General features: G+C 45.0%; 1 protein-coding gene across 1 annotated transcript in view; it reads right to left on the reverse strand.

Annotated features, from left to right (window-relative positions):
• LOC147718105 (uncharacterized) overlaps window positions 1–14,101 on the reverse strand; it is a 46,155-nt gene that overhangs the window by 12,426 nt on the left and 19,628 nt on the right. Inside the window, exon 4 of the mRNA XM_086919189.1 lies at window positions 2,609–2,758. Coding sequence (XP_086775315.1) covers window positions 2,609–2,758 — 150 coding nt within the window. The remainder of the gene's footprint in view (window positions 1–2,608; window positions 2,759–14,101) is intronic.

A 14,101-nucleotide genomic window follows, 5' to 3' on the forward strand; every position in this document is an offset into this window, starting at 1 on the left:
CTCCCCGCGCTAGTGCGGGGCAGCTGTAAATAACCAAAGTACAGGGGCCTGACATCACTGTGCCTTCCAGGCCCCCACTGGGATTTTCTCTAAATACAATTTCCCCCAAATGTTGGAGGCATGGAACTGGCGGTACACATGCCCTCTAAGGCCCCACTCCAGGACTCTTTAGCCAAAACTTGCCCCCATAGGTGCAGCTGCCCCCTAGCAGGTGGGCAGCTGTAAAAATAACCAGCATGTAGAGGCACGGACCCTTCTTAACCTTGGGACCCCCACTGGGGCCCTTACCAAGAATAGCTCCTCTTGGAGTACCCAGGAGCTTTAAACAAATCATGCCCCCGATGGAACTCACTGGTGCGTGTGCCCCGAAAAGGCGCATATCACGGAGAAGCACCTACTCACTGGGCTATGGGGAAAGGGTTCAATGCTGCAGTGCCTGAGGCTCCCTCGTGCTCAGAGGAGCCCTGCGTTGCATCTAGCCGCATCCACGCATACGGGTTGGGTTTGTGTCTGCCTATGGTGTCTCTCTCTTTACCCTGGTCCCTCTTTACCCTGGCCCCCTCCTGGGACGACCATGGAGCTTTCTAGGCTCCAGACTTCCTCTCTGCACCACCCAGCACAGGGTGGGCTCCCGCCTGGGTCTTCCGGCCACCCTGCTCTTCTGCTTCCTAAGCAGCCCGGGCCCATGTCACAGACAAGGTTGCCTGACTTCCGGATCGCGCTGAGAGCGGCCCGGAGAAGACTTCAACAATGGCTCGGGCTGCGGCTGTGAAACGCGGTGTGGGCTTCCGCTTCATTAATAAAATATAAGGCGGACAATGAGGGGTAGGCTCCCTCCTAAATTAAAATATGAAGCGGATGGGCACCTGCATTTGAATCAAAGTATAAGCAGGGTGGGTACCACAAGAAATAAAAAGCATAACGGTGGAATCCCTGTGATGGGGATTCTCTCACCATGCAGCTCCGTGCTACGCAGCCCCCAGGTTCCTTTTCTTTGGTAGGGCAAATGAAGATAAAGCACTCCCAGGCGCTAGTGCTAAAAGCACAAAGTCCTTAAGGATAACAAAATAAAGCAAAAGGTCCAAGGGGCATAGCTGGGCCTAGGGGGGCAGCCTTCCTGGCAGGTCCTCTTGGGCCCCAGCAGCAGCACGCCCCACAGGTTTAGGACCAGGTTCAGAACATCTTCATGGGGTCCCAGCTCCTATATTTATACTGCATTTCCCTTTGTGTAAAAGTGCAGGGCCTGGGGATACCAGTCAGGACTGGTTTAGGGGGGCTTTGGAGCACTTTGTTTTCGAAGCTCCTCTTCCCCTTTGTCAGGTAGGGGCTCAGTGATCAGACACACCACAGGGGGCAGAGCCAGCATTTTACTAGGAAAGCACCATCCTATTCAGAGTCAGGGGGTTTCTCCTCCCACCACTCTCAGATCAGATGTCCAATTCAGCGTCGCTCTGACTCATACTGCCCCTCCTGGAGCCACCCACAACTCTCAGGTCGTGTCAAACACAAGTCATGCAATTCACATCAGGCAGTCAGACACAAAGCACACAGAAATGCCAACTTCTAAAAGTGCCATTTCTCCACCTGTCACCATAAATCTGCGCACATACTAAACTCGACCCTGCACTCCTCTCACACCAGGAATTAACATGGACACACATATTTCCCATGCATTCCTATAGGAGGGCAGGCCAATCTCTATTCTATTTTATTCTATTCTATAGTTATGGTAGAGCGCAAAACAGCTGCCCCAGCAATGAGGCGTCCCGGCGCTAAAGAACCACAGACCCTGGCCTGAGCGCACACCACAGACCCTGGCCTCACCGCAGGCACTCAGAGAGCGCACGCACTTTAGACTGGGCCACAGTGCTAAAGTGCCCAAAGGCCTAAAACCACTACCACCATGTCAGAACTGAAGGCAAAAAGTTCAGGGGAGAACCCGCCAAAAAGGGCCAAGTCCAACAGGGTGCATTTAGCACTAAGCAAAGAGAGCCAAATGGCCGGAGTAAGTTGGGGAAATCCAACCACAAGAGCACATTTAGTGCCATTTCTTAGCCCAAAATGCATCCTCTTTTTCAATGCTAGTGGGACATATTGACTAAGAAGATTACTGTAAAATCCAGAATTAAGCTAAAGAGCCATCCTACCGCAAGAGCACATTTAGTGAGCATGAGCCGCAGATTGCACTCGCTATTTGTATTCTGTTACATTACACACTATCTCTTACACCAAAATCTCACACCAATCTCACACCAAGTTTGGCCATAAGGGAGCATATTTGTGCTAAGAAATAGTGATAATCGTAGAATTACACTTCTCACCAGTAATTATTAATCTTGTATAATTCTCTCGTATTTTCTGCATGATTACGCTACATTGAACTACGCCAGTTGGGGCCATCCTTACCTATTTTGCAATGTTCAACCAGTATTCATGAGAATGAAAACCTAGCTATCCAGTCTTCCAGAAGGAATGGATTTTTCTTGAAAACCAGCTATTATCCATATTTATGAAAACTGGACAAGCCTTTCAATTTTACAAAATGCTACTTGGTTTGGACGTTTAGTGGCTTTGAAAACTCAAAATTACAAAAAACTGTATAAGTCACCTGGAATGGTCCCTTTTCCAGATTGGAAGGCACATGCTTTCTCCTGCCCGGTGCACAGAATCTCCTTTTTGGTTGTGCAGGCATCTGCGGACTTGTCATTGGAGCAGTCTCTACATTTATATCCATTGGGGCTTTCGTCGACAGCGGGTGCTAAAACAACAGAGAGTGGAACAAATGAGAAGACAAACACTGTGCACTTCATACCTCAGAAAAATCAATAAAAGCAATCAGTCAAACAATCAATCAGCTAAACTTCATTTGTAAAGCGCATCACTGTCACCCTTAGTGTTATCTGGGCTCTGTGTCTCTGTTGAAGTGCCAGATCTTGAGCCTCTTTCTGAAGTCCGCCAGTGAGGGGACTGTATAGAGCTAGGGTGGGGAGGGGGGTTAAGATCGTTCCAAGTCTTGGAAGCAATGTAGCTGTTGCTGCGATGGATACAGAAGGCTAGCGAAGGCAAGCGAAGAGGAGCACCGGTGTCTAGAGGGTTGGTGGAAGTTCAGGCGATGGTTGAGGTAGACCGGTAATATGTTGTGGAGGGCTTTGTATGTGTGGTGTGTTTGCAGAGTGAACAGGAGTTGAGCAGTTGCAGGGTATTTGTCTTGTGGGCAGGAGTGGTGCGGGATCTTTCATAAGTTGTGTTGCAGGATAAGTGGAAGTTTCAGCAGCTGTAGGGTTTTTGGGTGGATCGTGGGGAGGGGGAGATGCAGCTGTTGTTTCAGCATCTGGGGTCTCAGTGTTCCTTGGTGGTGTACCATCAGGTGGCGGGTGGGCCAGGGGTCCCGGCACTGGGTGTTGTCTGACCAGTGGTGCATTGGCGGCACGCTCTCTGTGAGCATCCACTGCATGTTCATGTAGCGGCCTCCATTAGTGGCCCTGGTCGGTGGTTCTAGTGGTCCCGGGTGCCCGGCAGGAACCTGTACTGGCTAGAGCAGGGACAGCAGGTACCACAGGGACAGCAGGAAGCACAGGACATCAGGTAGCTACCTGCACATAAACAATCATTGGTGTTTTGCTGTTATTATGTGTGTTGCACAATGCAGCACAAATAAACACAGCAAAGTCAGAATCGCCATCACAACGTCAAAAAAACTGACGTTCTAGCCACGATCGGGGCTTGTTAATATGCCGCTTATTCTTTTAACTTGAGTTTGGGACCAGCTGGAGAAATATTTCTCCTGGAAGCAACAATTCCCTTTAAAAATCAACGCTGCACATATCGACGACCTTCAGCCCTATGGTTCACGCCAGAACTAGAGAGACTCTGGCAGAAAAGGAAAGAGCCCCATTATAAAGAACTGTACAAACAAGCTCTGCCCCGATACCATCACAATATTAAATCTGCCAGGTGGAGTTTTATCATCAACCAAATCGGACAAACTGACATTTACCCAAAAGCCTTTTTCAATACAGTACATGATTTTATCTCCCCTCAAGCATGCATCCGATCTCCTGTGGAATCCAAGGAGCTCTGTGACTCTCTGGCTAATTTATTTCAGGAAAAGATATCGCACATCTACTCAAAACTTCCTGCTGCTCCTCTGCAGGACATAGAGACCACCATCTTAACAGAAGAGCAGCAAAAAAAGTAATTCCCTGCACACTAGACAGCTTCCTGCCTTTCACGTTAGAGGAAATACACAACTCACTGGCTGCATCTTTGTCCACCCAAGATATTATCTCTTCTGGCCACATGTTGTGCCCCTGTGATTCAAGAGATCTTTAACTGCTCAACAAAAACAAGCATGATCTCGATAGAATGGAAGGAAGCATGCGTACGGCCCATAATAAAAAAAACACTCTAGACCAACAATCTCTCAGCAACTTCCACCCAATATCCCTGCTACCACTTCTGGGTAAACAACGAAAGGCCTAATAAATAAGCAGTTGGGATCCTACCTTGAACTCAATCACATGCTTGATCCCTCACAATCGGTTTTCCCTCCTGGGTACAGTACAGAGACTGCACTCCTGGCGGTGACAGATTCGCTGAGACAGGTGGTGGATGCAGGAAGCCCTGTGGCACTGACACTATGAGATCTGTTGGCAGCCTTTGATACCATCTCTCATTCAAGGCTCTTGAAAAGGCTGCAGGCAATCAGTGTGCAGGGGATGGCACTAAACTGGCTTCAGCATTTCCTGTCATATAGACGGTCATCCTGGGCCCATATTCTTCATGCAAAATGCGCTTGGACAAGGGTGTACCACAGGGCTCATGCTTGAGTCCCACCTTGTTCAATATTTATTTGGCCCTGTTAGCAAAGATCGCGGAGCACTTTGGCTTTGGGATCATATTATACGCTGATGACACCCAGCTGATGTTTGCTATAGGCCAAGACCTGGAATAGAAAAAAAAGGTTTTGCTTCTGGAATGTTAGCAATCTCCAACTGGATGATGGAGAACTGTCTCTAGTTAAACCCAGAAAAGATGGAGATTTTGCTGCTTGGAAAAGCCCCAGCCATCTGGTCAGATGATTGGTGGCCCCACAGAGTGGGTGCCACCCCCGTGCCCAAACAAACTGTAAGCAATCTGGGATTAAAGTTAGATCAAGCCTTAATGATGAAAGATCGGATTGCAGCAACTACGAGCGCATGCTACTACAATCTGCATCTTCTGCTCAAAATTGTCCCAATTCTCGCCACGAATGTCCGTAAAACACTGGTACAGGCCTTGGTGTTAAGTAGCCTGGATTATGGAAATGCTCTCTTGGCAGAAGCTAGTGAAATACTGCTCTCCAAGATCAAGGTGGTCCAGAAGACTGCGGCCGGACTTTTAATGAACCGTCCTGCAGGAACTCCCTCAGCACCTTTGGTGAAAGTACTGCACTGGGTACCAGTGAGGAAGTGCCCCTGCTTCAAAATCTGTTGCCTCACGTACGATGCCTTACAAGGCAAAGGCTGCTGTATCTCCAAATAAGCTAACAGCTTCAGTCCCCAGCCAAAATCTCAGGTGCAGCAGCCAAGCCCTACTCTTTGTGCCCTGAATCCGTCAATACGCACTGGGGGAAAGGCCTTCTCCTATCTCGCCCCAGGATAGTGGAACAAACTCCCTTTAACTCTGTGAGAGACTCCTACATACTGTAAATTTAGGAAATTACTAAAAGCCTACCCATTCTAATCTTCCTGGTACACATTTCTTGTCAGGATCTGCAACAGAGCCGAGATGCCACCAGGTGAAACGTGAGCTATAACAAGTAATATTAACATAACATACCTCTTTATAAACAATTATTAAACACCCAATTCAATGATGAAGTTGGATCTTAGCAACATATTTATGAACTTTTAGAATGTTACCTTTTCCCAGACTGAACCCTCCAGCAGCTGTCAATCAAAGGCTTGACCTTAATTACCTTAATGAGTTGTGATATTGCTCCCAGGATCTACACAATAGATCACTTTGATTGACAGGTTGATCTGAATGTGCAGGGATGACTCCACTGACAGCAGATGGCCCTTCAGGGTGGTCAGTACTGCCCTTCCACTTGGCACACCAGTATCAAATTCTGCCTGACAGCTTTATCTGAGACACAAGTAAAATGTCTGCGCCCTTGAAAGGCAACAAACAGGACCAGAAAACAACTCTTGTGGGTCCCCTGCCTGATTGCTGAAGAGCTATGCTTTTGTCCTATCAGACATTTGTCTTATGTTTTGTTGTGGGTCCAGGGCCTACTTTAAAATATCAGTGTCGGAGGACATTGGTGATTTCCATAGAGTCCTTACACATGCACCGCTAGCTCCCAGAGTCCAAGTTTAGTGCGGTTGATGACTTTGCCCATCTTGGAGTTGCCTTGGCACATGCCTCTTTGGGCCTAGTTGCAGTAAGGCAAAAGCTGGTGGGTTTGTCCTTGGGAACTTTTATCCCATTGGTTAGGGTGGACGCAAGAATCACCTCACCCACTCCACTAGCTAGTGCCAACAGAATAACAGGACAGAAGAAAGACTGTGTCTGTTGTTTGGGACCAGGGTGGGGACCCCCACTTGTACCTTTGGCAAGGCAGTAGGCTGGCAGCGTTAGCTGGATGGCCTCCTTTGTTGCTACTGAGACACTACAAGCAGTAGAGACAATTTTCCTGAAGATCTGTAGCAACTGGACCCAGAAAGGACCATGGAGATGGCCGCCTGTCTGAGACCTTGAGAGTCTCTAGGGGACTCCTCTGAGGTCCTAGGGGCTCAGAAGTGTACTCCTCTGGTGTTTGGGCAGTAGAAGAAAGTTTGGAAACCTTTCAAATCCTTTCCACCATAAATTATGCAGTGTACAAATACTGCTGATGTAACAACTGCAATGAAATGGTTCCCAATGTAATGACCTATGAAGTAACAACTGACATCGCAGTGAGATCTCCGTCTTCTAAGACGGAGTCACAGACAGTACCTACCCTGCCTAACTCCGCTGTCACAGTAGTTAGAGTCGCATACTGTAGATCCTACTTAAAACCACAATTACAAACATCAGATGCATACTAAAGGTATCTTGCACAGTGCATCCAGTACAGCAGCTAGAGTCGCATATAGTACGAACACTGCATAATCTCACTGCTGCGATAGTCAGAGACGTCGACTGCATCTACTGTCTGCTACTCGATAACTACAAACATCACTTGTGCACCCCCTTCTTGAGACTAGTCTCACGCACAGACTATAAATACCCTGTGCAACCCACTATTACAAAGTAATCATTTGCTGCATCCCCGCCATTACAGTAATCAGTTGCAGACTGTACGTGCCATGTATCATTCCTTCATTAATGTACTAGTAGTCAGAGTCGAAGAATGTACGTACCTTGTGTCATCCCTACATTAAGGTAGTAGTCTGAGTCGTAGACTGTTCGTACCATGTTTCATCACTACATTATTGTAATAGTAGTCAGAGTTGTAAACTGTATGTACCATGTATCATCCCTACATTAAAAGTAGTAACATACAGAGTTGTAGACTGTACGTACCATGTTCATCCCTACATTAATGTAGTAGTAGTCAGTCATAGACTGTATGCATCATGTATCATCAGTGCATTAGTGTAGTAGTTGTCAGAGTTGTAGACTGTAGGTACCATGAATAATCTGTACATTAATGTAGTAGTAGTCAGTCATAAACTGCACATAACATGTATAATCCAAGCATTAATGTTGTTGTAGTCAATGTTACAGGCTGTACGTACCATGTATTATCCCTACATTAAAGTACTTGTAGTCAGAGTCGAGGACTGCACGTAACATGTATTGTCCTGACGTTAAAGTAGTGGTAATCAGAGTGGTAGGCTGAACGTACCTTGTATAATCCCTACATTAAATTAGTAGTAGTCAAAGTTGTAGACTGTATGAACCATGTATCATTCTTACATTAAAGTAGTAGCAGTCAAAGTTGCAGACAGTACGCACCATGTATTATCACTACATTACCCTGTAAGTACCCTGCAGGTCTATGATGTTGTGGTAGTCAGAGTCTCAGCTTGCCCCTACCCTGTATGTCTGCAGTGTTGTGGTAATTATAGTCGCAGCCTGTACATATCCTCTAGTCTGCAGTGTTTTTGTAGTCAGAGTCTCAGCCTGTACGCACCCTGTAAAGTTGCAGTGTTATGCTAGACAGTGTCTCAGTCTGTATGCACCCAGTAAAGTTGAGTGTTATGGAGGTTGGAGTCCCAGGCGGTGCATACCCTGTATGTCCGCAGCATTTTGACAGTCAGATTCTCATCCCCGTATATACCCTGTATGTCCGCAGATTATGGTAGTCAGAATCTCAGCCTGTACCAACCCTGTATGTCATGTCTGCAGCTTCATGGTAGTCGGCGTATCAGCCTGTACATACCCTGTATGTCCGCAGCATTATGTTAGTCAGAGTCTCGGCCTATGCGTACCCGGTATATCTGCAGTGTTATGGTAGTCGGAGTCTCAGCCTGTACGTACCATGTACATCTGCAGTGTTATGTTAGTCGGCGTCTCAGCCTGTGCATACCCTGTAAGTCTGCAGCATTATGGTATTCAGAGCCTCAGGCAGTACATACCCTATATATATGCAGTTTTAGGGTAGTCGGAGTCTCAGCCAGTACGTACCCTGTATGTCCACAGCGTTGTGACAGTCAGATTCTCATCCCGCACATACCCTGTATGTCCGCAACATTATGGTAGTCGGTGTCCCAGCCTGTACATACCCTGTATGTCTTCAGAATTAAGGTAGTCCGATCCTCAGTCCGTACATATCTTGCATGTCTGCGGCATTGTAGTAGTCAGAGTCTCATTCTGAAAGCACACTGTATATTCACAGTGTTGTGGCAGTCAGACTCTCAGTCTGTACATTACCTGTATATCAGCTGCATTCTGGTAGTTGGAGTTTCAGCCTGCATGAACCCTGTATGTCATGTCTGCAGCTTTATGGTGGTCGGAGTCTGAGACTGTACATACCCTGTATATCCGCAGCGTTATAGGAGTTGGAGTCTTTTCTTTCACATATTCTGAATGTCCATGATGTTGTGACTGCTGCGTTATGGTAGTCAGATTCTAAGCCTCTATGCACCCTGTATATATGCAGCGTTGTGATAGTTGGAATCTTTACCTATACATACCCTGTATTTCCGCAGCATTATGGTAGTCGGAGCCTCAGCCTGTACATTTCCTGTATATCTCCAACATGGCAGTAGTAAAAGTTGCAGCATGTGCTACTGATCCAAACCAGTCAGTGTCTCAGCCTGTACATATGATGTTGTCTGCAGCGTTGTGATAGCTAGAGTCTCAACCTGTACGTACCCTGTATATCTGCAGCCTTGTGATAGTCAGAGTCTCAGCCTGTACGTACCCTGTATATCTGCAGTGTTATCGTAGTCGGAGTCTCAGCCTGTACGTACCCTGTATATCTGCAGTGTTATGATAATCAGAGTCTCAGCCTCGACGTCCCTTGTATATCTGCAGTGTTATGATAGTTGGAGCCTCAGCCTCTACGTAACTTGTATGTCTCCAGCGTTGTGATAGCTAGAGTCTTTGCCTATACTCACCCTGTATATCTGCAGTAGTATGGTAGTCGGAGTCTCAGTCTATACATTCCCTGTATATATGCAATTTCATAGCAGTAGGAGCCTCAACCTGTACATACCCTGTATGTCTGCAGTGTTGTGGTAGTTGGAGTCTTAGTGTGTACGTACCCTGTATATCTTGAATGTTATAGTAGTGGAGCCTCAGCCTGTACATACCCTGTATATCTGCAGCGTTATGATAGGTGGAGTCTCAGCTTGTATGTACCCTGTTTATCTGCAGTGTTATGGTAGTTGGAGTATCTGCCTGTACATACCCTGTATATCTGCAATGTTAAAGTAGTGGAGCCTCAGCCTGTACATACCCTGTATATCTGCAGCATTATGATAGTCGGAGCCTCAGCCTGTACATACCATGTATGTCTGCAGCGTTGTGATAGCTAGAGTCTCTGCCTATACTCACCCTGTATATCTGGAGTGTTATGGTAGTCAGAGCCTCAGCCTGTACATATCCTGTATATCTCCACCATTGCAGTAGTCAAAGCATGTGCTACTGATCCAAACCAGTCAGCCCCTCAGCCTGTACATACCCTGTATGTCCACAATTTTATGGTAGTCGGAGTCTCAGCCTGTACATATGATGTTGTCTGCAGCATTATGATATTTGGAGTCTCAAATGTGCATACTATGATGTCTGCAGCATTATGATTGTCAGAGTCTCAGCTTCTACGTCCCCTGTATATCTGCAGTGTTATAATAGTGAGAGTCTCAGCCTCTACGTACCCTGTATATCTGCAGTGTTATGATAGTGAGAGTCTCAGCCTCTACGTACCCTGTATATCTGCAGCGTTGTGATAGCTACAATCTCTGCCTATTCTCACCCTGTATACCTGCAGTTTTATGGTAGTCGGAGTATCAGTCTGTACCTACCCTGTATATCTGCAATGTTATTGTAGTAGGAGCCTCAGCCTGCACATACCCTGTAGTCATAGTCATAGTCAAAATCCTTTATTCGATCAAATTCAAATCGTTCATAAAAGTACATATAGAAAAACTGATTTCCAATATTCAATTTCATTTAAAAGTCCAAAATACAATAGTTCATTTTACACTTAATTGAAGTTTAAAAATTAGATCTGTAAAAACTATCTGTTTCCTTGGTTTTACTCCTATTATATGCTTTTTATCCAGTAACTACCCTGTATGTCTGCAGTTTTATGGTAGTTGGAGTCTCAGGCTTTAAATACCCTGTATATATGCAATGCTGTGGTAGTCAGAGTCTCAGCCTGTATGTACCCTGTATTTATGCAGCATTGTGATAGTTGGAGTCTCAGCCTGTACGTACCCTGTATATCTGCAGTGTTATGGTAGTTGGAGTCTCAGCCTGTACATACCATGATGTCAGCAGCATTATGGTAGGTAGAGTCTCAGACTGCAGGTACCCTATATGTCTGCAGCATTATGATAGTAGGAGTCTCAGCCTGTATGTACTCTGTATATCTACAGTGTTATGGTAGTCGGAGTCTCAGTCTGTACGTACCCTGTATATTTGCAATGTTATAGTAATCGGAGCCTCAGCCTGTACATACCCTGTATGTCTGCACCATATTGATAATCGGAGTCTCAGCCTGTAAGTACCCTGTTCAGTTCAGTTCAGTAAAGCTTTATTCGATTTTTGTAAAATATAAAATCATAAAAGCTACATATATATATACACATCATAATTTCTTTAAAGACAAAGATACATAGCCATCATCCATTAAAAACCATTAAAAAAGTCATTAAATTAGTGTATTTGTCAGAATAAAGCATTACAACATCAGAATTAATTAATTAAACAGTTTCGAATAATCTCCGCTTCCTCAGGATGCTTTTTAACAAAAACAAGCCATGACCATAATACATTTATCGTTTCCTAATTGTAATAGACTTAAATACGCTGGTCTACATTGTCGCCAGTAACCCTGTCTCAGATATTGTTTAATCCACCTTCTACGTTCATAATCATAATATTTACAGAATAAAATCAAATGGAAGGTGGATTGTATAGACTGGTTATCACATGGGCATGGTACCAGGGTTCTTGACCAGTCATTTCTTTCTGGAAAAGTTACTAAGCGGAAAAATAGTTCAAATCTGAACCTGGTCAATATAAAGCGGTCAAAGCCCACAGCACAGATTGATAAATAAGGTTGAATTGTCTGGCTAATCAATGTCATTTGATGCGGGATTACTGTGCTTTTTGTAAGTTCACTTGTTACTCTCAACGTATTAAATGGGTCATGCATAATCTTTTTAAGCCCTTCCTTGAAATTCCGCTATTTGATTCAGGGTTACTATACAATTCGGGTCTTTGCAGGTCAGTAAATGTATTCTTGACATAAGCTAACCACGGGATACTTTTAGCTTTGTCCAGGGCCATCGAGTCCTTTATAATGTCCCTGTTGAGACCCAGGGCTTCCACAGTCCATGCCCTGTGCCAAAGTAGAATTGGCTGTAATTTTATTAGGTCGGAAATATGTTCCATCCCTAATTCTGTATCACAGTTAAATACAGGCGCACCCTGGGGAAGCGATAACAAATATCTTAAAAACCCATTTTCGGTTATTTGAATGGAGGATGCGTCCCGGATTCCCCAGATTCCGGCCCCATATAGGGCTATGCTCCTACATTTGGCCGTATATATTTTTAGCAGGATTTCGGGTGGTCTTTTTCCTAATTGTTTTGCAAAATTCATTAGGGCCGCTATAGATCGTTTGAATAATAAAGTCCTAGATTTTATGGCTGCGACCCATGAACCTGAACGATCGAGTAACACCCCCAGGTAGGAGACGGTTTAGGTACACTCAATTGAGAGGCCATCCGTCTGGATTGTCTTACATTTGGCACGATCTTTCCCGCATTTCCTCATGAAAGACTTTTTGGCATGGACTTTTAACCCTCTTTTTCCCATAAATTGATTGTATATTGCTAATGCCCTCCTTGTGCCTATCAACGTGCGGGCCATAAGCACTGCGTCATCCGCATAAAGGAGTGAGATGGCCTGCTTCTTACCATATCTGGGAGAATCAATTGTGCTGGCCGCCAACTCCCCCTCCAAAGCGTTCGTATAGATGGAGAATAGGAAAGGGGCCAGCACGCAGCCCTGTCTCACCCCCTTCTCAATGTGAAAGGGCCCTGTGCATTCTCCCTTTTTTCCGTGTCTTACGCTAGCCATAGCCCCGGTATACAGCTGGCGTAGGAATTGTATTATGGCCGGTTCCACTCCTTTTTCTTCCAGGGTTTGCCATAACTTCGCATGGTCCACACAGTCAAACGCGGCTGTGAGATCAACGAAAATGGCATATAAGGATTCTTTCTTAGCTTGGGTATATTTCCGTTGAATGATTAAAAAATTGGGAACCTGCTCCACCGTTCCCATCCCCTCTCTAAAACCATATTGGACAGGACTTAAAATATTTTTGTCACTTGTCCATATTTGAAGTTTCTCTAAGATCACCCTCCCTGCAATCTTCATAAGGGAGTCTAGTAGGGAGATTGGTCTATAATTTACCGGACTTTCTCTGTCTCCCTTTTTGTAGATCGGTATTATTACCGATTCGGACCAGGTTTTGATGAAACCCATTGCACAACAAGCCTGCAGGACACGCATACAAATCGGAGCCCACAGATCGGTAGTCAATTTAAACATATCATTTGGTATTCCGTCTGTGCCCGGGGCCTTACTTCCTTTGCTCTTATTTATTGCCATCACGACTTTAGTATGTTGAATTTCTATATCTATTGGTGCTTGTTCCATTATAGGTACATCTACCTCAGGTATCACTTTAGCGGGGCTATCATTTCCCCCTCCTTTTTATATACACTAGAAAAGAAATCAATCCAAGTGGATTCATCAATGGCAATCTCTATTCGTGCGATGTCTTCCTTTTTAAAGTATGGGGCTTTCACTGCTTGCCAAAACAGATTGGGATTTTTACTTTCCGACGCTTTTACTCGGTTATGCCATGCCAATTCTTTAACTTCCTTTTTTCTACGGGACCTCACATGATTGTATGCCCTTCGGCAGTCTCTTATTAATTCGTTATCTCTGGGTTTAATGCTAAGAGCAGTTTTAAGCTTGTTATGAGCCTTTGTGCAGTGGGTATCAAACCATCCAGTGGTCTTATCACAAATATTATTATTAGTTTTAGTGAGAGATTCCTGTATTACCGTGGTAATATTTCCATAGGCATCCAGAATTTCTTTGTGTGTGGAATCTTCATCCAGGCAGACCTGGATATAAGGCAATGCCTTAGAAATTATTCCCTCATTTGTTTTTACAGGATCTAATGTGCTCCACTTCAATGCAAACCCATTGTTGCATGCCAATGATATACTTTGTGTCCATGCCAACGACGCGATAGTCGTAGATTTATTCCATTCCGGTAAGGATAAATATAGGCTAATTGGCAAATGGTCACTAAGGCCATTCATATGCATCTCATACTTCTCTACCCTATTGGCATGTTTATTAGGAACTAGTATAAAAT

This window comes from Lissotriton vulgaris, chromosome 4_2 (assembly GCF_964263255.1).
Source record: "Lissotriton vulgaris chromosome 4_2, aLisVul1.2, whole genome shotgun sequence".
Taxonomy (NCBI): Eukaryota; Metazoa; Chordata; class Amphibia; order Caudata; family Salamandridae; genus Lissotriton; species Lissotriton vulgaris.